At 52.5% G+C, this 23,358-nt stretch overlaps 1 protein-coding gene across 1 annotated transcript; it reads left to right on the plus strand.

Annotated features, from left to right (window-relative positions):
• Window positions 1-300: 300 nt before the first annotated feature.
• On the plus strand, window positions 301-19,228 carry CLU (clusterin). Its single transcript, XM_078604470.1, has 9 exons — window positions 301-497; window positions 10,262-10,386; window positions 11,033-11,181; window positions 12,853-13,123; window positions 13,806-14,228; window positions 14,671-14,796; window positions 15,938-16,152; window positions 17,292-17,482; window positions 18,457-19,228. Exons 1-9 carry the CDS (start codon window positions 316-318, stop codon window positions 18,476-18,478), a joined length of 1,704 nt encoding a protein of 567 aa, XP_078460596.1. The 5' UTR covers window positions 301-315; the 3' UTR covers window positions 18,479-19,228.
• Window positions 19,229-23,358: the final 4,130 nt, after the last annotated feature.

The raw sequence follows: 23,358 nt of genomic DNA on the forward strand, positions 1-23,358 counted from the left end.
TTGCCCGAACAGTCTGTGAAGGCTACACGGGTGATCTTTGTATTAGGGAACGCTCGCCTTGTGCTGAGCACTTCGAGTCCGAAGAAGCGAGTTTCATTCCCTCTCGCGACCATCATCGGTTGCAAAACACCTGAATTGAGTTGCTCGCTATCAGCACTTGCCAAACAGTCCACACGGTATTGAGCCCTCTGTGTAGCGGTGCGTGCGTGCAACGTTACGGGATTTACAAATGCAAATGTGTGTGCGCGTGTGTATGGCTATGGTATGGGCGTGTGTGTTTACGTGGTGGGGGAGGGGGTGTTTTCGTCTTCTGGCATGTGGGATTCATTGGCAAGCAAAGGGAGCACAAACGCTTCTAATCTCATCGCATTACTGAGTGCGTGGGTGTGCGCATGTCTATATATACACAAACACACACGTCTGGCCTCGCCATACACAGGGCGCTTGAGGTTAGACGACCGACAGAGCAGTCCAGGTACAGCCCGGCCACAGCCAAGGTTAGTACCGATACTTCATCACCACCAACATCATCATCATCATCCATGATCAATCCACTGCTGGATGGAGGGATCTCTCCACCCAGTAGCCAGCTGACGCCTGAGCTTATTGATGTCATCGCTCCACCCAACAAAATCATTCCAACACAATCATCATCATCAGCCATGATCTGTCCACTGCTTCATACATTATTAGAGTTGTTTAGGGAGATGGCGATCTTCGTTTGCATTTTGTGCAAAGTATTTCTTCTTAATCTGGCGTGTGAAGAAATAAAGACTAAATATCTGCTTTCCATAACAACAACAATTAGACATAATAACGTAATAACCCTCTGTCATTCCGAGGCTGGGTGAAGGTCGCGTGAGTTCTTTGACCATACTTCACCACGTTGGTCAGTGCGTGTTGGGTGGAGGGGAGGGGGTGGAGAGGGGGGAGCAGGGTCAGGTTTGCCGGGTTCATATAGCGGTGCGCTAACCACTGCGCCACCGCTCCATCCCTGCACCTGCAAGGTCTTAATAAGTGGTCGTTAGTTGCAGAGCTGTGGTTCTAGGAACCTGCCACAGCCTGGTTCGAGTCTCGGGTCAACATCAGCGGCACGGGTGTGGTGTTTCCCTGCGCCCTCCTTGACAATCCCGCACTGACCAGCGTGGTGAAGTATGGTCAAACAACCCCCCTGGACGACACGGCGTGGGGAGTCCATCCATCAGGGATAGCAAGCTGAGCAATGTAACTTCTAACGGTTGTTCTATGGCAGGGCTAGAAAGATGAGCGGTCGGTGTTAAGTCGAGCAAACGCGCATTCGTCAATAGCACTAACTTAAAATAAAAATATATAATGGGCGACGTTTCGGGCAATGTCTCTTCTTCGTGTTAATTGTGCATCACTGCCAACGCAGCAGCATCACCAACATCACGCATTGAATGTACATCCTAAGTCTATTCTAGAAGGTGCACACATCTGAGCGACCAATGTAAAATCATCGAGATATTCCAGGCGGGCCAAATAACGTGTTTACGCAAAACTACGGTGCGACAAATGTACGGAACTCGGTTCCCAGTGCCATGCAAGGGCAATTTACTCAAATAATAAACGTCGCCACGAACCATCAACATCGCTTCACAAGAGCGACACTGCATATATGATCCTACCATGCAGTCCACATGCCCACGTTGGCTCAACGTGTTTACTGGGCAGCGAGCGTCGTTCAGTCTGAGAACTTCTGAAATGTCGAATTTACGGGAAACCCGATCACACAAAAAAAATCGTTCAAATCTGCTTGCTTATCCGCTCTACTGTTTACAAGAGTCCGGCGCGAGACGTCAGGGCCCCGTCTCAAAATCGTACAACGGATAGAGCCGCGCGCCACTGAATCTTTGGACGGGGATTTGGCGCGGGTGAATACGAGGCTAACGTTTCGGGCAATGGGCCTCTTACTCTTCAAGGTTCGCGGCCCGAAACGTTAGCGTCACGGACGATTGTAGGGCAGTGTTAATAATGAGGGTGATGATGTTTGTTTATTTACTTGTGCTTTCATGCGCATCTTTAAACGGACTCATGTCGTCTTCGTCGTAGTCATCAAACTTATTCCTATTCGCGACGGCTTCCTCCATGGTCCAGCCTACAGAGGTTCAGAGTTTGTTGCGGTCCAGTCGCCGGGGGCTACGCACCGAGCGACTCGTCACATTCAGTTCATACCGCCGACGTACCAGCTCTGAACATCTCGAATACGTTGGTGTGATTCTATATTGGTGTGAATACATTGATGTGAATATGTAATCAATATCATAATATAATGAATATATGATACATATCTAATATATATCCTCATCATCGCAATATATTGATGTCATATATTGATGTGAATATATAGATAATCAATATTATATAATGAATATATATAATCAATATATAATATATCATCATTATTGTCGTAATATATTCATGTGAAATGGGGTAAGACGAACATTGCTCTTGGCGGTAGCATGGGTTAGAAAACGGCGCCCCCTACCGTGTGGATCAGAGGTCACTTGAAGAAGCGACCTCAGAGGCAGCTCTGTGGCATCCGCTTCCGCGGGCCACTCTCTAACACGCAGCGGTCGAGACACTGGCGTGAGGCTTCTGAGCGGATTCCGCGCCTCGGGACGCCGAGAGCGCAGTTGGGGGGTGTGTGTGGGTGGGTGTGTGTGTGGGTGTGTGTGTGTGTGTGGGTGGGTACGTGGGTGTGTGGGTGTGTGTGGGTGTGTGTGGGTGGGTGTGTGGGTGGATGTGAGTGTGTGGGTGTGAGTGTGGGTGTGTGGGTGGGTGTGTGTGTGTGAGTGTGTGGGTGTGTGTGGGTGGGTGGGTGTGTGTGTGGGTGCGTGGGTGTGTGTGTGGGTGTGTGGGTGTGTGGGTGTGTGTGTGGGTGTGTGGGTGTGTGTGTGGGTGTGTGGGTGTGTGTGTGGGTGTCCGGCAAAACAACCTCCTACCTCCTCGCGGTGCCGGACGGGCAACACTGTCGTGGGCAGTGCTGTGGGGGGAGGGCCAATGCCCATTGGCCTCTCCCCTCATGGCGTCTGTGACCACCACAGTGGCTAAACGGGGGCTCTGGACGGGTGCGAGGGGCTGGTAACCCCTCCACCTTCAATTAACCACCACTAAACTACGAATTAAACATAAACCTGTAATTAATAAGCTTGTGCCGGAGGCCCCGGGGGGTCAGGCTTTTATGACGTCTCCTGGCCAAACCCCATTTGGCGGAGCCAGGAGATTGAATTTTAACCCTCGGGGCTCCTCCAGAAACAACGAAAAACCATTGCGGATGGCCACGTGGAATGTTCGAACGCTCACTGCGGAGGAGAGGCTGCCACTCCTCTGTCGGGAGCTGGACCGGTACCGCCTGGATCTCTGTGGCATTCAGGAGGTCCGGTGGACCGGTTCTGGCTCCTGCCACCATGAGGGGTGGACAGTCCTCTACTCGGGGCAGGAGACTGCCAAACAACAGGGTGTGGCTCTTCTTCTGAACAAAAGAATGAAGGGGGCGTGGGAGCGTGGCGGTGAGGTGTGGGAAGCTGTAAGCCCCAGGATACTTTGGGCTCGCCTTCCCATCAACCAGAGGCGAGGAGTGGTGGTCGTGGTTACTTATGCCCCCACCGAAGACGAACATCTGTGGAGGGATGCAGGCAAAGCCGATGAGTCGGACGCTTTCTATGACCTCCTGTCACAGGTGCTGGCTAAAGTGGCCACTCGGGACAGAGTCATCTTGTTGGGTGACTTCAATGCCCGAGTTGGTCATGATGCTGACACCTGGTCTGGAGTGATTGGAAGGCATGGGCCAGATCAGCTCAATAATAACGGTAGGAGGCTGCTAGATTTTTGTGCAGCCCATGGGCTTGTAATTACCAACACGCTCTTCCGGCATCGGCGCATCCACACAACATCATGGATACATGCCGGGTCCAAGCAAGAACATCTGCTGGACTACATAGTGACGGACCAGCGGATGCGAGCCCATGTCCTTGACACCAGGACCTACCGTGGAGCTGATCTGACCTCTGACCATCGACTAGTCATCTGTAAGATGCGCCTGCCATTCTTCCACTCCGGTGGTGGGTGTACACCCAGGATCCCATTCCAACCAAAAGTGGCCTGGTCTCAGTTAGCTGATGAAAGTTGCAAGCGAGAATTTAATCATCGCTTGCAGCTGGGGTTGGCATCGTCCCCCACTCCACCTGATGTCGAGGGTAAATGGGCGAGGTTTAAGACTGTGACTCATGCAGCCGCAATGGCTGCTTTGGGTACGCGGTCCAGACCTCCCCAGAAACCCTGGCTGACGGAGGAGGTGTTCAGGTTAATTGAGAAAAAGCGACAGGCCCACTCTCATCGCCTACAGCATCCCACGTCAGAGAATGAGGAGGTTTACCGCAGCCTTCGCTCGGAGGTTCGGAGAGCCGTGAGGCGCTGTAAGGATGGGTGGTGGTCGCGGGTTGCTGAGGAGATGGAGTCTGCCTCAGTGGCCCGCGATCACAAATCACTATTTAACTCCATCAAAAAAGTAACCTGCAGCGCCACACCTATTACTATCATTAGAGGAAAAAACGGTGATCCAATCTCCGACCCCCAGGAACAGGTTTGCAGATTTGCTGAGCATTTCTGTGAGGTCCTGGGGGAGGGAAAATATCTCAGCCAGGAAAACATCATGGCACAAAGTGGGGATAACCCTGCTGAGGCTGCGGTGCCTCAAATATTGGAAGAGGTCACCCCCTGTGAGTGGCTGGCTGAGGTGCCAGCTGTTGAGGAAGTACTGAGGGCGATCCGGAGTCTGAGACCAGGGAAGGCACCGGGCAGAGATGATCTCCCAAGCGAAATGCTGAGGGAGGGTGGCGTTTGTGCACAGACTGCCCTATATGACATCATAACAACAGTCTGGACCACTGGACGGGTTCCGCAGGACTGGAAGGATGCCCTGGTGGTCCCCCTCTTTAAGAAGGGGGACCGTACCGACTGTAACAACTACAGGGGCATCTCACTCCTCAGTGTGCCGGGTAAGGTCCTGGCAAGGATTATTCAACATCGCCTTGCTAGGCACGCTGAGGAGAGGCTTGCGGAGCCCCAATGCGGTTTCAGGAAAGGGCGGTCCTGCACAGATGCCATATTTTCTGTCCGTCTGCTACAGCAGAGGTGTAGGGAATTCCAAAAAGACCTACATCTCTGCTTTATTGACCTGGTCAAGGCCTATGATACCATCAGTAGGACTGGGCTCTGGGTTGTTCTTCGTGCTTTCGGAGTCCCTGACCCTCTGCTCACGATCATTAAGGACCTTCATGATGGTGAGCGGGCCCGGGTAAAACTACGTGGCCGGGAGTCGGAGCCTTTCCCTGTACACCTTGGGGTGCGACAGGGATGTCCTTTGGCTCCCACATTATTTAACATCTATTTCGACTGCGTAGTTCGTGAAGCCTTCAATAGCTGTACCGGGGGAATTTCCATTTGGTACAGATATAATGGGAGGCTGATCGACGCCCGGGTGCGATCAAGGGATGGCTCCCTATTGGTCAACCACGTTATGTATGCCGATGATTTGGTAATAGCTGCTCATTCAGAAGAGGAGTTGGAGACGCTGCTGCTGAGACTGGAGCGTGCCACTAAGAGGTGGGGCCTTACCATCAGCCCCACCAAAACTAAGCACCTGCCTGGGTATTTTGTACCATCAGACACTCCACCCCCACAACTCCCAATTGGTGATGGGGCAGTTGTGGAGAGAGTGGAGAGTTTCCCATACCTGGGCAGTGTGCTTATGACCGGCTCCAGTTTATCAGCAGAGGTCTCACTCCGAATCAGTCGAGCGGCAATATCTTTTCATCGGTTGCGTAACGCTGTGTGGAAGCTACCTGGTCTGTCGCTCCGCACGAAGCTTCAGGTCTTCTCGGCCACGGTCATTCCCTCCCTTCTCTACGCTTGCGAAACGTGGACCCCCCTAGTGGAGCATCTTCGCCGGTTGGAAACATTTAGGCTGGCCTGCCTACGATCCATCCTGGGTTTAACCAGGCTGGATTGTGTGAGGAGCTCACAAGTCCTTGAAAGATCTGGGCAAAGTCCCATCAGTGAGCTCCTCCGGCAGGCAAGGCTGCGTTGGCTGGGTCATGTAGCCCGCATGCCCAGCAACCGCATGCCTAAACAGCTTTTGTTCGGCCGGATCGAGGGGGCTAAACGGCCGCGGCACGGGCTAGAGAAGAGATGGAGTGATGTGGTACAGGAGGACGTGGAGCTGAGTGGACTTGCCGATGACTGGTACCAGCGGTGTCAAGATCGGCCTCAGTGGAGGAGGCTCGTGAAGGACGCTACTGGGCAGTTGGAGGCAGTCGCCCTCCAACAACAACGGAGGGCGGAGGAGCGACGCTCACAACAACGAGCGGAGCGCCGGGTGGCTAAAGCACAGCAAGTTGGTACAGTAGGGGGCACAGGTGGTGCATCAGCCAGTCATCTCGGTCATCTCGGTCAGTCGACCCGTGGCACCTGCTGGGTCTGCCCCGTGACCTCCTGCCAGCGGGCGTTCGACACTTCACGTGGCCTCAAGGTGCACATGGCCTGGCACAAGCGTCGTGGTGACGTCACCGCCACTTAGTGGCGAATGGCGGTTGTTGTTGTTGTTGTGTGTGTGGGTGGGTGTGTGGGTGTGTGGGTGTGTGGGTGTGTGTGGGTGTGTGGGTGTGTGTGGGGGTGTGTGTGGGTGCGTGGGTGTGTGTGTGGGTGGGAGTGTGTGTGGGTGCGTGGGTGTGTGTGTGGGTGGGTGTGTGTGTGGGTGCGTGGGTGTGTGTGTGGGTGTGTGGGTGTGTGGGTGTGTGTGGGTGTGTGGGTGTGTGTGGGGGTGTGTGGGAGAGAGAGAGAGAAAAAAAACATAACCCATGAGAAAGTTCCAATAAAATACATCAATATTTATTTATGGTATGCGTCTCAGACTGGAGCCGGGGGGTGGTTCAGGGTTAGGTTCAGGGTCAGTCAACATTGGCACAGGCGAGGGTTGCAGAACAAACTCCCTGCCAGGACAATTCTGCTGATCTGCCCTGTTTTTTAAGTCCACTCACGCACGCAGTGACCACGCGTGGGATGTGAGTCTCACACACACACACTGCCCTGTCTCATCCATTATTTATTCTGAAATCCGCCACCCACCCCTCCCCCCTCCCACCCCGCGGGTCCCCCGCGCAAGTTTCTGTGTTTACAAAAAATCTCAGTTCACTGCGGTTACAATTGCCGCTGGGATGTTCTCATAATCCATCCTCATCATCATAGTCGTCGTCATCATTATTATCGTCATTATCAGACAATTTTTTTATTGGAGGGGTTTTTCTTCTTCAATAATAAACTTTTGTGTTTATTGTTGACCGCCCTCTTTTGTAACGTCGTGACCCCGAGTTTCCAGTCTGTGCGGCCGCACAATCGCGCCTTTGTGCACGCACGGCGAGCGAGCGCGTGACGGGGATCAGACTCGACAATGGGGTCCTGTTTCCCCACTTGCCCCCCCCTCCTTCCCTACATCACCCCCCCCCACCGCATCCCACCTCCACCACCACAAACCCCACACACTCGTCCATTACAATTCCACAATCTTGAAAATCGCCACCGCGTGTTTTTTTTAGACGCGTTCATCAGAAACCTGCGATTCATGTTTTGTTTAACATAATAATAGTTTTTTCCCCCTTTTTTCTGGCAACAAAACTGAAACATTTTTACGAGGAATCATGTTTACATTAACCACAATACTTGCGGTCAGAATGCAAACAAAAAACACACTGATCATTTGTTTAACATCTCACTCAAATCTTTTCCCTGGAGGCCGCTGAGTCTCGCCTTGCAGCTGTGATTGTCGACCTCGGGCGCTGACGACTTGAGTGCCAGGCATGCTGCAACTATCCCGAGCAAGCCGCTAATTACACGTGCTAATTAGATAATCTATTATATAATTACAATAACCCCACCCACTCCTCCCTCTCTGATCTCTGCACCTGATGGGTTCACAGCGATGGCGTCGGCCTGCTCGAGTTAAGACTGAAAGCAGGTGGATTCGTTCACTATTCTGGTAAATTCGCCCGATGATGCTGGTTGATGTAGTTACCAGCGAAACGTCGAACTACTCAAATTGTAATTTTTTTTGGATTTACTCTCCAACACACCGGTGGGCTGAAGTAGCAACTAATTGGTGTGTTTTGTTTACTTAACAAACCTTGCTGGTTGTGTCGGGTGGTGGAGGGTTACGACACATTTATACTTACGCTATCTAACCCAAACCCCTTTATTATGAAGCCTCTATATATACTCAGCCTATGCTTTCTCGTACTCCTATAAATCGGGTCTATAACAGGTTAGATGCACGACCTTAGCCATTGGGTTTCGTTATCATCAAGGCGAGATGCATCCGCGTGTCCAAACATAATTCCCAGATCGTTCTGGCTAAAAGTAAAAAACCTTTAAGAATCCATCATCATCGGTCATGGTCAGTCCACTGCTGGATGAAGGCCTCCCCCAAACCACCGTCGTTTCTCGTGACGCATCAATCCATCTTGCTCCTGCATCGAGAGCCGATGCGAGCCCACCATCTCAATCAGATCTCTCTCGCGCCGAGCAGTGGAGAACCTAGGTACTACAGATCCTATGTACTACAGATCCTAGGTACTACAGATCCTAGGTACTACAGATCCTAGGTACTACAGATCCTATGTACTACAGATCCTAGGTACTACAGACCGGCCCACAAAAGTGAGATCCTCAACTTATTTAATTGACCTCTGGTCCACACAATAGGCCCTGCAGTGATTTCACTGGGTGCACTTTGTAGGTTGTGGGTGCGCTTTGTAAGTTGTGGGTGCACTTTGTATCAAACGCGAGGCACTGGAAGATTCTCGCTGCTTGCTTTGGCAGCCGCGTGTGGAATTTATTCTCTGGCCGCGATTGACTCCATGTGATGAGGCGAGTGCAATGGTTATGAGAATGATGATGATAATGAAGACGGTGAACACAAGGATGAATACGATGATGATGACCTTGATGATAACGACGTTGACGATTAATACTAAGGCCATGATGAGGATGATTGATGATAATGGTGGTGACCATGTATGTTGAACTTGTTTCGCACCGTGCGTAACCATGGCCATAAAGAACACGGCAATGACGACGACTCCGCAGACGATGACAAAGATGATGGTGCGGCTGATGATGATAATGACCTCGTTTCTCCACCCTGAGCCAGTGTTGCCAGATTAGGGATAAGTCCTTAATCTGGCAACAGTCACCTGCCCACGCGTAACCACGCAGGTGAGAGGCAGCGCACTTGAGAACACGGCTCAGTGTCCTGCTGCATCACTCACTTGGGGTGACACGCAGCAATCATCGGCCCCTGCTGGCAGATTAATGCCCACTGGCAGGCGCCTGGTGCCGAGTCACTTTGTGCCGCACAGGGACAACTGCCGCTGGGAGGGGAGGGATGCCCATTGAACGTTTGAGATGTCCGCGATGTTTTAGTTTTAGATAACATCGTTCGTACAAATCGCATCTGACAACTGCTGTGGGAGAGACGAGCTGGAAGGCAGTAGACCAGGCGGTTGGCCTCAGCTACCAACAGTTGCTTAAGCTCTGCAGTCCTCTGTATATTCAGCTATTTTCAGTCAATCAATGAGTGTTATATACACACACACGTGGGAGGAAACTGGAGCACCAGGAGAATACCCATGTGCGCGACAGGGCAACTCTGTCCCATACACAAGGGGACACACGATATTCGTCCCTATTTGCTGTACTGCCATAATAGAGGTTTGATTTGGGTTAGATCGCGTAAATATACAAATGTGTCGTGAAACCCGCCACCACCCGACACAGCCAACTAGTAAGGGTTGTCACGTAAACATAACGTGACCAATTCATCACTAGTACAGCACACCGGTGTGTTTGAGAGCAAAGCCACAACATTTACAATCTGAGTACGACGTTTCGCCAGTAATTACAACCGGCTTCATCAGGCGACAGCCAGATTTGTGAAGTCCACCTACTGCATCGTCTTCGATGTGGTCACGGCCATGACCATCCAGATGATGTACGGTTCTCCGACGTGTCGAGATTATTCAAACGCCACAAATGCAGCAGCAGCAGCAGCAGCAACACAACGATAATCGGCACACCACTAACTCGCCGTGTGGATCTCGCTGTGGATGAGTGAGCCGGGAGAAATCGAGGATGTGGAGCGGGGAGAGCGACGGGATGCGGATGATTGATGTCTCACGTCCCTGTGCAGGGCAGGGACAACCATGGGAGCGACGGCATCTCGGCGGCTGCTGCTGCTGTTCATGCACGTGGCACTGCTGATGATGATGATGGGGGCAAAGCCAGGCGCAGCTCTAACCGTGGAACAGCTTCAGAGTAAGATGGTGGCGGAGGTGATTGAAATGGTGGTGGTGATGAATGTTGGTGACGAGGATGATCGTAGTGGATGATGATAATGGTGTTGAGGATGGCTGTAGTGATGATGATGGTGGTGGTAGTGGTGTTGAGGGTGATTGTAGTGGATGATGATGGTGGTGAGGATGGCTGTAGTGATGATGGTGGTGGTGGTGGTGGTGAGGATGGCTGTAGTGATGATGATGGTGGTGGTGGTGGTGTTGAGGGTGATTGTAGTGGATGATGATGGTGGTGAGGATGGCTGTAGTGATGATGATGGTGGTGGTGTTGAGGGTGATTGTAGTGGATGATGATGGTGGTGAGGATGGCTGTAGTGATGATGATGGTGGTGGTGGTGGTGTTGAGGGTGATTGTAGTGGATGATGATGGTGGTGAGGATGGCTGTAGTGATGATGATGGTGGTGGTGGTGGTGTTGAGGGTGATTGTAGTGGATGATGATGGTGGTGAGGATGGCTGTAGTGATGATGACGATGGTGGTGATGTTGAGGATGGCTGTAGTGATGATGATAATGGTGTGACTACGAGGCCATCCCTCCAGCACCGCTGGCTTGAGTGCCGCTGCCACTGCCGCCACTGCTATTGAGTGTCCCCCCCCCCCCCCCCCAGAGCTGTCGACGGACGGGGAGGCGCTGCTGGACCGCGAGCTCAAGCGCGGACTCCGCGGACTGCGCGTCCTCAAGACGTTCACCGACAGGAACGAGGAGAAGCACGCGCGCCTGCAGGCCGAGCTCAAGCGGGCACTCGAGCAGAAGCAGGTGCCGCGGTGGTGGTGATGACGACGGTGGTGGTGGTGATGATGACGATGGTGGTGACGATGGTGATGGTGGTGAAGGTGGTGGCGATGGTGGTGGTGATGGTGATGGTGGTGGCGATGGTGGTGACGATGGTGATGGTGGTGGTGAAGGTGGTGGCGATGGTGGTGGTGATGGTGGTGATGATGGTGATGGTGGTGGCGACGGTGGTGACGATGGTGATGGTGGTGGTGAAGGTGGTGGCGATGGTGGTGGTGATGGTGGTGATGATGGTGATGGTGGTGGTGATGGTGGTGGTGATGGTGATGGCGACGGTGGTGGTGATGGTGGTGATGGTGGTGGTGATGGTGGTGATGGTGGTGGTGGTGATAGTGGTGGTGGTGATGGTGGTGACGATGGTGGTGGTGAAGGTGGTGGCGATGGTGGTGGTGATGGTGGTGATGATGGTGATGGTGGTGGTGATGGTGGTGATGGCGATGACGACGGTGGTGGTGATGGTGGTGATGGCGACGGTGGTGGTGATGGTGGTGATGGTGGTGGTGATGGCGGTGGTGGTGGTGATGGCGATGACGATGGTGGTGGTAGTGGCGATGGTGACGTATGTACGCATGTTGAATTTCTTTCGCACCTTACGTATTCAACCGTGCTAATCGGAGGCACGAATCGGAGGTGACGATAGTGGCGACGATGGCTGACGATGATGACTCCGAATGAGGATGGCTGGCCCTGCTTCTATCGATTACAATGACGCTGCTGCCGATAGCTCGAGCAGGGGTTGGCGATGCTCTACGACGACGACAATGACAGCCGGAAATACTTCTAATGGCAAAATCACAGCCGCTGCAACGATTTAAAAACGACCGCTCGCTCGCTCCTCTAAAACATCGACATCAACGTTCGGCGATTCTCGTCGACGGCTCTCCCTGTCCCCCCCCCGCCCCCCCCCCCCCCCATGGGTGGACAAAACCCGATTTTTCCAGCGGCAGGGCATCGGGTTCTTTCTTTAATACAATTGAACCCGATTTCGGGGAATTACAACCTGCTTTAATGAATACGAAGCTCTGATCCAAGGCTTAGGCTGCTTCCTCGTCGGTGCTGCTGTCGTACTCGGGGGGGCCGTCGGGCACGGGGTAGTCGTAGAATGCGGCGGGCAGGTTGGTCTTGATGAACACGAGCTTCTCCTCCACAATCGTGGGCGCCAGTGAGTTCCTTAGCTTGGAATGGATGAAGCCCATCGTTGAGAAGTGCGGTTCTGCAATTAGAACCAATTAAACCGGATTTCTCCCAATCTCAGATGATCGAGTTTAATATAAAAAGACAATGAAATATTCTTAGGTTTTTTCGGTAAAGTCACGTAGGTAAAAAAAAAAATTCATAAAAATAAAATAAAAAATAAAATAAAAAATCACGACGTTTCGGAGGCAACACAAGCTTCCGTGCTGTGACGGTTCCACCTGAAGACGGAAGCTTGTGTTGCCTCCAAAACGTCGTGATTTTTTATTTTATTTTTATTTTACTTTTATTAATTTAGATTTTTTTTACCTACGTGACTTTACCGAAAAAAACCTAAAAATATGAATACTTGCAGTCACAAAAGCTTCAAATCAAGACAATGAAACCCGATTGTAAAAAAAAACCCGACTGTGCCCCCCACCTCCGCTCTGCACCCCACAGGAGGCCATCGGATTGGCGAGAGAAACTCGCGCGCGCCTAGAGACGCGTGGCAAGACGTGCAACGCCTCGCTGTGGCCCGCCTGGGAGAGCGAGTGCCGCCCGTGCCTCGAGCGCTCCTGCAAGCGCTTCGTGTCGCTCACGTGCGGAGGCGGTGGCGGCGGTGGCGGAGGATTCAGCAGCTTTGGCCGCGACGTCGACCGCTTCTTCCAGAGTTTCAACCCCTTCTCGTTCATGCTGGGCGACGAGGCGGACGAGTGGCTCAACTTCACGGGCAAGTGGGGGCACGGGGGGCGGGGAGATAGGGGGAGATGTGGGGGGGGGGGGGTGGGCTGCGGAGTTGACGTCCGTCATGTGGACGACGGAAACTGAATTGCCACGTGAGCATTGACTTCGGGCTGGACGCGCAGACTTAACGGCAGAACAGCGGTGTGCAGCTTTGCCTGTGAAGCCCTCGGCTTCATCTAGATCGGTGTGTGGGGGGTAGGGGTGGGGCATGGATGCGCGAATCCCCAGAGATTCCAGGGCACCGCGGTGGGGAAATGTTAACTCCCTCGCCTGGTATACAGGAGGTCGTGGGTTCGATTCTAACCCTGACGTCTGCTGTATGTTTGGAGTTTGCACGTTCTCTCCGTGGCCCCGTCGATTTTTCTCCGCGTCCTCCGGTTTTTCCCGCCACATTAAGAATCAACGTGCGTTTTAGAGGATGTGCCTGCTGCTATAAATGTCCACGCGATAGGCCGCTTTGTTGGGCTACCGAGCGTGGCCACGTCGCTTCTGACAAAGAGCTGTACAGCTCGAGTGGACCTTACCTGGTAAATTAAACAAAAATAATGGAAAAAAACTGTTAGTTCACCTCAGCCCCATTTCCCCAGCGGTGACAGGGGGGGGTACGCGCCGTGGCACTGTCACATGGCTCCGTTCACCGGCGTTCCTCCCTCCCTCCTCCTCCTCAGACGTCGCCAACGGTGACGGCGGCAAATCATTCGACACGATGGAGGAGCACTTCCACAACCTGAGCAAGGAGGTCACAAACCTCTTCCAGCGCAGCTCGTCGGCCCTCGCCTCCGTCACTCCCACGCTCGCCGACACCCTCGGCCAGGACCTCGTCCGCTGGTTCCGGACGCCGCTGCCTTCCCGCGCCGGCTTCCGCGCTTCCCGCTCGCTGGACTGGATGGACCACAGCCCCTTCCTGCGCTGGCCCGAACGGACGCCCCTGCTCGGCCTGTCCGAGGATCCGCTCTTCTGGTCGTCGCCGGCCAGCATCCGCCACGGCCTGGGCCCGTTGGTGACGATGAAGAACCTGCTGGGACGCTTGTTCGGCGTCCAGAGGGAGGTGGCGACTGCCGGGGACAAGGAGGAGGAGGGGGAGCACACGGGTACCGCTGCTGGGGCTCGCTGCCTGTCGATGCGGAGTGGTGTATAGCCATACGATCATCTGTGTCGACATCCACGCGTTCGTCTGCGTGTCCCTCTTGCGATCTCTCTCTCTCTCTCTGCATACGCGTGTAGAGTACACACATCCAGCCAGCATTCTGGGCCTTGTCCGTTGTTTTTCCCAGCCGTCAAATGAATGTTCTCGCCTATCCCTCAGCCAATTCGTACGTCTCTTCATCTGTCTGCCAATCCATTTCAACCGTATACTTGGCCTTTTACCCTATCCATCTTCATATCTATCCATGTAACCATCTTTTCATCAAATATCAACCCATTTGTCCGTCCATCCATTCGTCAGTCCATCCCAACCCATCTGCCCATAATTCTCAACCTGCCGGGTCCTCTATTTCCCCCCCCCCCTCGCCCTCCCCGCGTGACCGTCAGTGACCAGCAGCGGGGGACTCGGACAGGAGGGAGGAGACGCGTTCCGATGCAAGCAGATCCAGCGCAGCTCCAAGGGCTGCCTCGCCATGAAGGACGAGTGTGAGCGCTGCCAGGCGCTCATCAGGGGTGAGGAGGCTGCTCGCGGGAGCTTTGGGGGGCGTGGGGCGGAGGGGAGGGCCACCCGAGACGCTGGGCTTGGGCCCAATAATCCATCAGCACCAGGGAGGGACGCCACGGTGGCTGGGAGATGTTAACTACCTCGCCTGGTATACAGGAAGTCGCGGGCTTAATCCCGACCCTGACGCCTGCTGCTGCTGTATATGTGGAGTGTGCGTGTCTCTCACCCTGTGTTCATACTCTTAGTTCTTTCGGTAAAGTCACGTAGGTAAAAAAATTACATTAAAATTAATAAAAGATAAAATAATAAAAATCATGATTTTTATTATTTTATTTTTTTTATTAATTTTAATTTCATTTTTTTACCTACGTGACTTTACCGTGACTAAGTCACGAAAGCTTCAAATCTAGAATTCTCACCCTGTGGTCGGTGGATTCTTATCTGGGTCCTCCGGTTTTGCCCTCCACGTTGAGAATCAACATCACGCGCTTACAGTATTTGGCTGCTGCTGATATAAATGTCAACGTGATGAGTCACTTTGTTGAGCTGTCACATGTGGCCAGGTCGCTTCTGAAAAAAAAGAGCTATACAGCTCAGTGAGCCTTACCTGGTGAACTAACGAAAAATATTGTTTAGTCGTGAGTTGACGAGTGGCGGTGGTGGTGCAGAAGCACTGATAACAAAATAGAACTCAACATTTGTGACAACACTGTTCATTTATAGTAAAGAAATATAGGCGACGTTCCGGGCAATGGCGTGTCTCTCTCCGGTTTTGGATTTTTCTCTGGTTTTGGAGACAAGCAGCGAGGGTGGATTTCCGCGCTGATGTTGTGAAACTCCCTCCCCGTGGGCTTCGGGGTGATGCCCCGTACCCCGGCTCGCCGGGAGAAGGCGGTACGGCGAGTCGGACTGATCGCCGTTTGTACGGGGACATAGCATTGCCCCCTAGTGCAAGGCGTGGGTTGTCACTTTTAAATCATCTCGATCGACACACTCATTTCTTCAGAACTGCTTTTCGTGTTTAGCTTGTCGTCCTTCCCCCGCACCTCAAATTAGTGCGGTTGGCCACGCACGTCGCGAAAGAAGCTCAACACACGTACGTACGCGCATTCCGTCGTCGTTATCGCTGCGATTGTTACGGCGACGCAGAATGTCCCGAGCTGGGCAAGCTGCAGCGAGAGCAGACGCACGCGCTGGACGCGCTCGAGTCCAGCTGGGAGCGCTACAACCGCACCCTGGATGTCACGGGCCGCCACCTTCGCGAGAGCGCGCGCCTCCTCGACAGCATGATGCACCGCTTCGGCTGGGTGTCGCGCCTCGTCGAGAGCCTGGGAAACAGCTCGGTGGACTTCCACGTGGAGACGGTGAGGCAGAGGTCGCAAACGGGTTTTGATTCCTTACCCGTACCCGGCCGCACCAGGGTCGCAAACGGGTACCCGTACCCTACCCGATACCCGGCTACCCGTACCCGGCCGGGTAGGGTACGGGTACCCGTTTGCGACCTCTGGGATGAAGCCATGTTGCAGGCGCGGGTGGGTTGATTCTAGGAACTTGAATTGTGAGAAGAGACAAGACGTTGGGAAATGAGTGACAAACGGTGACTCACCGGTGACTCACGGCCTACCCGTACCCGACCGCACCAGGATCGCAAACGGGTACCCGTACCCGGCCGGGTACGGGTAGCCGGGTATCGGGTAGGGTACGGGTATCGGGTACCCGGTTGCGACCTCTGCGGTGAGGTCGCCTCTCCCTCCCCCCACCACTCCCTGACCCCTGGCGACCCACACCCCCCGCCCCAGTTCCGCTCCCTCTCCCAGCTCACACCGCACGGTGGCGAGATGTTATCTCCCTCGCCTGGTGTGCAGGAAGTCGTGGGTTCCATCCCGAACCTGACGCCTGCTGTACATTTGGAGATTGCGTGTTCTCACCGCGGCCGCGAGGATTTTTCTGCGGGTCCCCCGGTTTTCCCCCCCACGCGTTTGGAATCAACGTCACGCGTGGTGGAGCATTTGGTTGCAATGGATGCCCACTGAGCTGTCATTTGTGGCCAGGTCGCTTCTGAAAAATGAAAGTGGTTCAGTTCACCGCTCCTTGCGGCTCCTATCGGTGTGTATAAATGAGGGCCTCGCATTAATGAAACAACGAATCTCCCCCCTGGTAAATCTCAACGAGATACCCACTGTCGTCATCTCAATGGTGGAAAGCGGGTGGGGACATCGCTCCCATCCCCATGGGTCTGCTACCGACACAGTTCAACCCAAAACCGGAGGGGCACCGCAGTTTCTCAGCGTAAGCACCGCTTCGGTCGCGCCGCGTCGGTTCAGGGGACGGGCCTGCTGCAGGTCGGGGCACCGCACGAAGACGAGAGTCGTCGGCCTTCGTCTGTGTCTGCTATCCGGCGACTGCCCCAACCGTTGCCCGTCGCCCATCGTCGTGAGCCCCCACCCCTCCTCGCCCCCCCTCACCCCCCCTCACCCCCCCTCACCCCCCGGGCCTCCTGCAGGTGCTGAGCCGCGAGGATGGCGGCGGCGAGGGCGCAGCGGGGCCACCGGACACGGCGGTGAGCGTGCGCCTGTACGACTCCCAGGAGCCCGTCACCTTCTCCGTGCCGGGCTCGCTGCGCTGGGACGACCCCAACTTCATCCGCACCGTGGTGGAGCGGGCACTCCGCCAGTACCAGGAACGCGCCAGCGGGTACGCGCCCGTCAGGGAAGTCCCTCTTGACCGTACTTTACCATCCTGGTCAGAGAGGGGTGTGAGAGGGTGGGGGAGGGGGGGGGAGGCAGGGCCGAGGTGATGCCGTGACAGAATATTTTGCTTGGAGGAGCCGTCATGGAAGGGATAGAATGAGATGGTCTAGTTGACCAGGCTTATAGGATAAGGGATATAGGTTATGATTTATAGGATATGAGATATGGCATATAGGATATGGGTTATGGGTTATAGGATATGGGTTATGGGATATAGGATGTGGGTTATAGGATATGGGTAATGAGTTATAGAGTACAGGTTATGGCATATAGGATATGGGTTATGAGATGTAGGATATGGATTATAGAATATGGGATATGGATTATAGGATCCCCACCCTCGGAGTTGTTTTGTTCGTCACCCCCTTGGCGGCTGCAGCGTCCCTGCGAGTGAAACTGCGTTTGTACTTTAGAGACCCGCTGTCAGTGATATTTGTATGCAAGCTGTTATTTCACACATTATCGTTACATTTAATTCAATGAGCTCCTCTCCTCCCTCGAGGCCCACAAGGGTTGTTTGTGGGGCTGTCGTTTCTTGATTAACCCCCCCCAGTCTACTAAGTTGGGGGGGCAATGCCCCCCTCCCCCACTGTCACCACCTATGGCTGCTACTCAGGGATCAATGCCACCTGTCAACCAGAGTTCGACTCCTGGCCGAGGTCCACGTCAATGCTGAGTCGTCCAAAACTGCTCCTATGCCTCACGTCCCATTCATCAAACCCGTCCCGACCAGCACGGTGAAGTATGGTCAAACGACCCCACCTGACTAATCAAGAGCATGGGGAAGCCTTCGTTAAAGCCGCGTATGGGACAGAGGCTGAACATCGGCCTTTGTTTCGTGACTTTAAATGTGCGCTCTGCAAATAGGATTCAGATTTCCATTGTGTGTGTGCGTATGTGCGCTTTTTGTTGTTTCAGAGAAAATGCTACCGTCAAGTAAGGGGGAGGAACTGGGATTGAACCGGAGGCTCAGTGAGCGGAGGCCGCACTGGGGTTACACACACAGCGGTCACCAGCTAGCGATGTGTTAGCAATGCTTCAACGCGTTGAACGTTCCTTTGATTTCAATTCCCGCTCCCGTTAAACCTTAGCGGTGCATATACAGTAGTAGTCCGTGACTGGAGACGCGGTGTTGAATTGTGTTGTTGAGCCTGTGGCATCGCTCTCAAGTGTGCAGGCGGTGCAACTGCATCGGGATCCATGGCTCACCAACTACACCACTGGATTTGAGACGCGAATCACCAAGGCTCGCAGAGCCAGACGAAGGCCACCAAGTCAGACTGGGGCTGCCCACGCTCTGACGGTGAAGCCAGTGGTGTAGCTATCGAGTGTGCAGGCGGTGCAACTGCAATGCCATCCCCCCCCCCCCCCCCCTTTCATCTTTTGCACCAGGGCCCATGCCAATAAGGCCACGCCACCGTTAGCACGCAATGATTGTTTACGCATTATTCAGAGATTCGGCTGCAGCTTTATTAACCGCACACTTTAACGCGCTATTTGCACAGCTCTTAACCGCAATGCCGGGGGGTTGCCCCACGTCCGACTAACCACGGGGCACACTGCACCGACACGATCCACACATATATACGTAACCAAGAGCATTGCGTCCAGAGAAATCCTGATAACCGTGCGTCCGTGATATCTGCTCGTCATATTAACCGCAAAATAAATAAATATAAAGCAGACTCGAGAGCGTCTCGCCGAGTGTGTGTCTCGCTGCGCGGAGGTGAGGACGCCGAGATGCACGCGGAGTCGCTGCCACATCTCCGTTGCGAGCGATGATGGGGAGAGAGAGAGGACGAGTCGATGATGGGAAGGAAGAGAAAGGCCTTCAAGGAGCAGTGGGCGATGGAGGAGGCCGTGTGCTCGGTGGCAGATGACGGAGAGCTCTGCATGGAGATATGAGCTACCTGTCGGAGGCTGTCGGCCTGCGAGAAGGGCTGCGTGCAGAACGAGAGAGAGAGCGAGCGAGAGGTGGGGCTTTACATAAAACAGAGTTTAAAAATGTAAAAAAAATTTTTTATTACGAAATGATGAACGAAGCAAAGTGCCGAATACACCGAGCATCTTCTTGTTTCCACTGATCGTAAAGAAAAATAATAATAAAAAAAGAGAGAGAGAGGACGAGTCGATGATGGGGAGAGAGAGAGAGGACGAGTTGAGACGGCACCGACGGAAGGGACTTCGAGCAAGAACAGAGAGCAGGACGACACGGGCAGTCGGGGGGTGGGAGACCCGAGGAGGAGAAGTTGTCAGCGAGGACGCAGCGGGAGCACGCGGGGAGGACGGCGACGGATAGAAGAATGTCGAGAGGCTCAGAAAGGGGACCTCCCCACCCACCCCGGGTGGGACAACAGGGTCTGAAGAAGATGTCTCGAGTTCGAGGACCGTGGAGAATACACGCGGTGTGGTTGTGTGTGGTTTGACACACACACAGTGCGTGTTCTTTCCGAGTGTATTCAACCACAGTGTGTTCAACCACACACAACCACAGTGTGGATTTACAGCAGCGTTCTTCACTAATTTTCAGAGCCGGGGGGTGGCCATTGTCGCCGACAAGCAGAACCGGCCCTAGACCTTTGGGGGCCCTAAGCAAAATTTGGTTGGAGGCCCCTTTGATGTATGATTTTTTCACCCACTAAGCTAGCAGTGACTCTAGGGGGCCCTCTGCTGGCCACGGGGCCCTTTCCAATTGCAAGGGTCGCTTAGTGGCTGGGCCGGCTCTGCCGACAAGACATCAGTGTGAGGGCCGACACAACCGTAGTCTTCACTTGAGTCACGGCAACTTTAAATTGCGTGCACGCTCACCATCAGGCCACTAGGGGTCGCTATGTACTTACCGCCGTAACCACAACATTCGACGGTGATGACCTGAAATCTTTCCCAGTCTTTCCGCTCCCTCTGTTGGCAAGAAGGGACAGGGCAAAGATCGGGTGCCGAGTGGTGGACACTCGAATTTACACAACCGGAAAATGTCACGCGCACACACACGTTCATTAGACATCGGTTTTCAGCCGCCAATCACCACAGTTTGGCTGCATAAATGTCATAAATGTCATGTACATCGTAAATGTCATGAATATCATGAATATTCATGACATTTAGCCGCCAAGGGGGTGGGAAACAAAACAACTCCGAGCGTGAGGATTCGAACCCATTTCCTATAATCCATATCCTACATCTCATAACCCATATCCTAAATCCCATAACCCGTATTCTATAACTCATAACCCATATCCTAAATCCCATTATTCGTATTCTATAACTCATCCCATATCCTATAATCCATATCCTACATCTCATAACCCATATCCTAAATCCCATCAACCGTATTCTATAACTCATAACCCATATCTCATAACCCATATCCTACATATCATAACCCATATCCTATATCCCATAACCCATAACCCATATCCTATATCCAATAACCCATATCCTATAACCCATAACCCACGCCACTCGCCACGTCTGGACGAGTTCGTCCTCATCGTTTGAGTTCGTGTCGAGATGTTTATTAATTGGTGTGCGCGTGTACTTGTGTACGGTGTCTCCCCTGGTCGACTCAGCCTCAAACGAGTACCTGGTGCGATGTGGAAACATCGCCACTGGGGGCAGACAAAGGCGTGGTGTTGGTCACCCCCCCCCCCCCCCCCCTTGTGTGCCGTGCCGGCCTTCATAGGTGCTCGCTAACAGCACTTGCCCTTGCAGTCTGTTAAGGCTATAATAGGAGGGTTATTTGTCTTTGTATGGTGAACTTATTTTGCGCCGTACGTAGCCAACAGCGCTATTCGGAGGCGCGTGTGTTTCGATGAAGTGGTGGAATGTATCTCTCCTCCACTCACGATCGCCCACTAATTTCACTCCCCGCTTGCTTCAAGCACGCATTTTGTTAAATTGTATTTGCTGCAAACGGCGTGGTCCCAGTTTTTATTTCCGCCCATTTCACTCGAGGATCGATCACTTTTGTATTCCCCAACACCCACAGGGGCCGTCCATAAATGACGTCACGCACCTAGGGGGGGGGTCAGACATTTGTGACGAGGGGGGGTTGAGAAATGTGACTTCAAATCAAAATGCGCAATTAAATAAATATAGAAAACACGTTCTGCTTAATTTAATAGACTTTTTAATAAATGTTTTCTCCTACAACATCAGAGTGCAGCGGCACATTAAATACGCACTAAAATGATAATTGTTTAAAGCGATTTGAAGCATGTTTAATATTTTTTTGGGGGGGGGGGGCAGAGTTTTGTGACGTCATATTTGAGGGGGGATCTGACTTTTTGTGACGCCGTGTGACGATGGGGTGGGGGGGGTTAAAAATCGTTCAAAATCGCGTGACGTCATTTATGGACGGCCCCTTCCCCAACACCCACAGGGCTATCAAAGCCGCACAGTGCTCAAGGCCCTCAAACCTTGAACCCGCAACCTTCGACCGCCTACTCAAAATCCACCACCACCGCCCACAAACAGCCCTGCAAACCTTCCAGACAAACGTTTCTCCTCGCCGTGAACTCTTCAACACAATTCTAGATGTGAAGCTTTCGTGACTGCAAGGATTCATACTCTTAGGTTTTTTCGGTAAAGTCGCGTAGGTTAAAATAAATAAAATAAATAATAAAAATATAAATATTAATAGAAATAAAGTAATAAATCACGACGTTTCGGAGGCAACACAAGTCTCCGTCATCAGGTGGGACCGTCACAGCCAGATTTACTGTCTCAAGTGAGGCCTGATTACGGAGACTTGTGTTGCCTCCGAAACGTCGTGATTTATTATTTTATTTCTATGATTACTTCTATTCATTTTATTTTATTTTCTACCTACGTGACTTTACCGAAAAATGCTCTTCAACGCAATCAGCGCGGCCGCCGAGTTTGCGTCGTCAACAAAGAGGACGATTCAACCAGAGGTGGGACAAAGTCATTGTTATGCAAGTCCAAGTCGAGTCGCAAGTCATCAAATTCATGACTCGAGTCTGACTCGAGTCCAAGTCACATGACTCGAGTCCCCATCTCAGAGGTGGGACAAAGTCATTGTTATGCAAGTCCAAGTCGAGTCGCAAGTCATCAAATTCATGACTCGAGTCTGACTCGAGTCCAAGTCACATGACTCGAGTCCACACCTCTGGATTCAACCCCCCCTCACATCTCGCAGCCACTGCACGACAACGCGGAAAACCATCATTTCCACCACCAACTTCACCAACATCTCAGATCCCACAACAGGAACAGCAACCCGCCACTAATAATTATCATTGTAATTAGCCGCGGAGTTTGTCACTACGGCGTTCCGTGCTGCTCTGCGTCGCAAAAAGGTGGCAGCATGGGGTCAGAACTCAGATTCTAGATTTGAAGCTTTCGTGACTGCAAGGATTCATATGCTTAGGTTTTTTTCGGTAAAGTCACGTAGATAAAAAATAAAATGAAAATTAATAAAAGTGAAATAAAAATATAATTTTTTATAAAAATCACGACGTTTCGGAGGCAACACAAGCTTACGTGGAACCGTCACAGCACAACTGCTGTGACGGTTCCACCTGAAGACGGAAGCTTGTGTTGCCTCCGAAACGTCGTGATTTTTATTTTATTTTTATTTTACTTTTATTTATTTATATTTTTTATCTACGTGACTTTACCGAAAAAACCTAAGAATATAGAACTCAGATTGTAAATGTTGCCGATTTTTTCTCCAACACTTCAGTGTGTTGGAGAGCAAAGCCATGTCAATGTTGTGGTTCATAATTAAGGTTTTGGGTTCGATTTGCCTGAGTATTCTGGCAAATGGCCCGATGTAATTACCAGCGAAACGTCGTA

The sequence above is a fragment of the Lampetra planeri genome, chromosome 22 (genome assembly GCF_965212315.1).
Source record: "Lampetra planeri chromosome 22, kcLamPlan1.2.h2, whole genome shotgun sequence".
Classification (NCBI taxonomy): domain Eukaryota; kingdom Metazoa; phylum Chordata; class Hyperoartia; order Petromyzontiformes; family Petromyzontidae; genus Lampetra; species Lampetra planeri.

Coding starts and splice junctions, on each gene's coding strand:
- CLU (XM_078604470.1), top strand. CDS start 316: ATGTGGGATTCATTGGCAAGCAAAGGGAGCACAAACGCTTCTAATCTC. Junction 14,797..15,937: donor CTGCCAGGCGCTCATCAGGG/GTGAGGAGGCTG, acceptor ACGGCGACGCAG/AATGTCCCGAGCTGGGCAAG. Junction 16,153..17,291: donor TGGACTTCCACGTGGAGACG/GTGAGGCAGAGG, acceptor GGCCTCCTGCAG/GTGCTGAGCCGCGAGGATGG.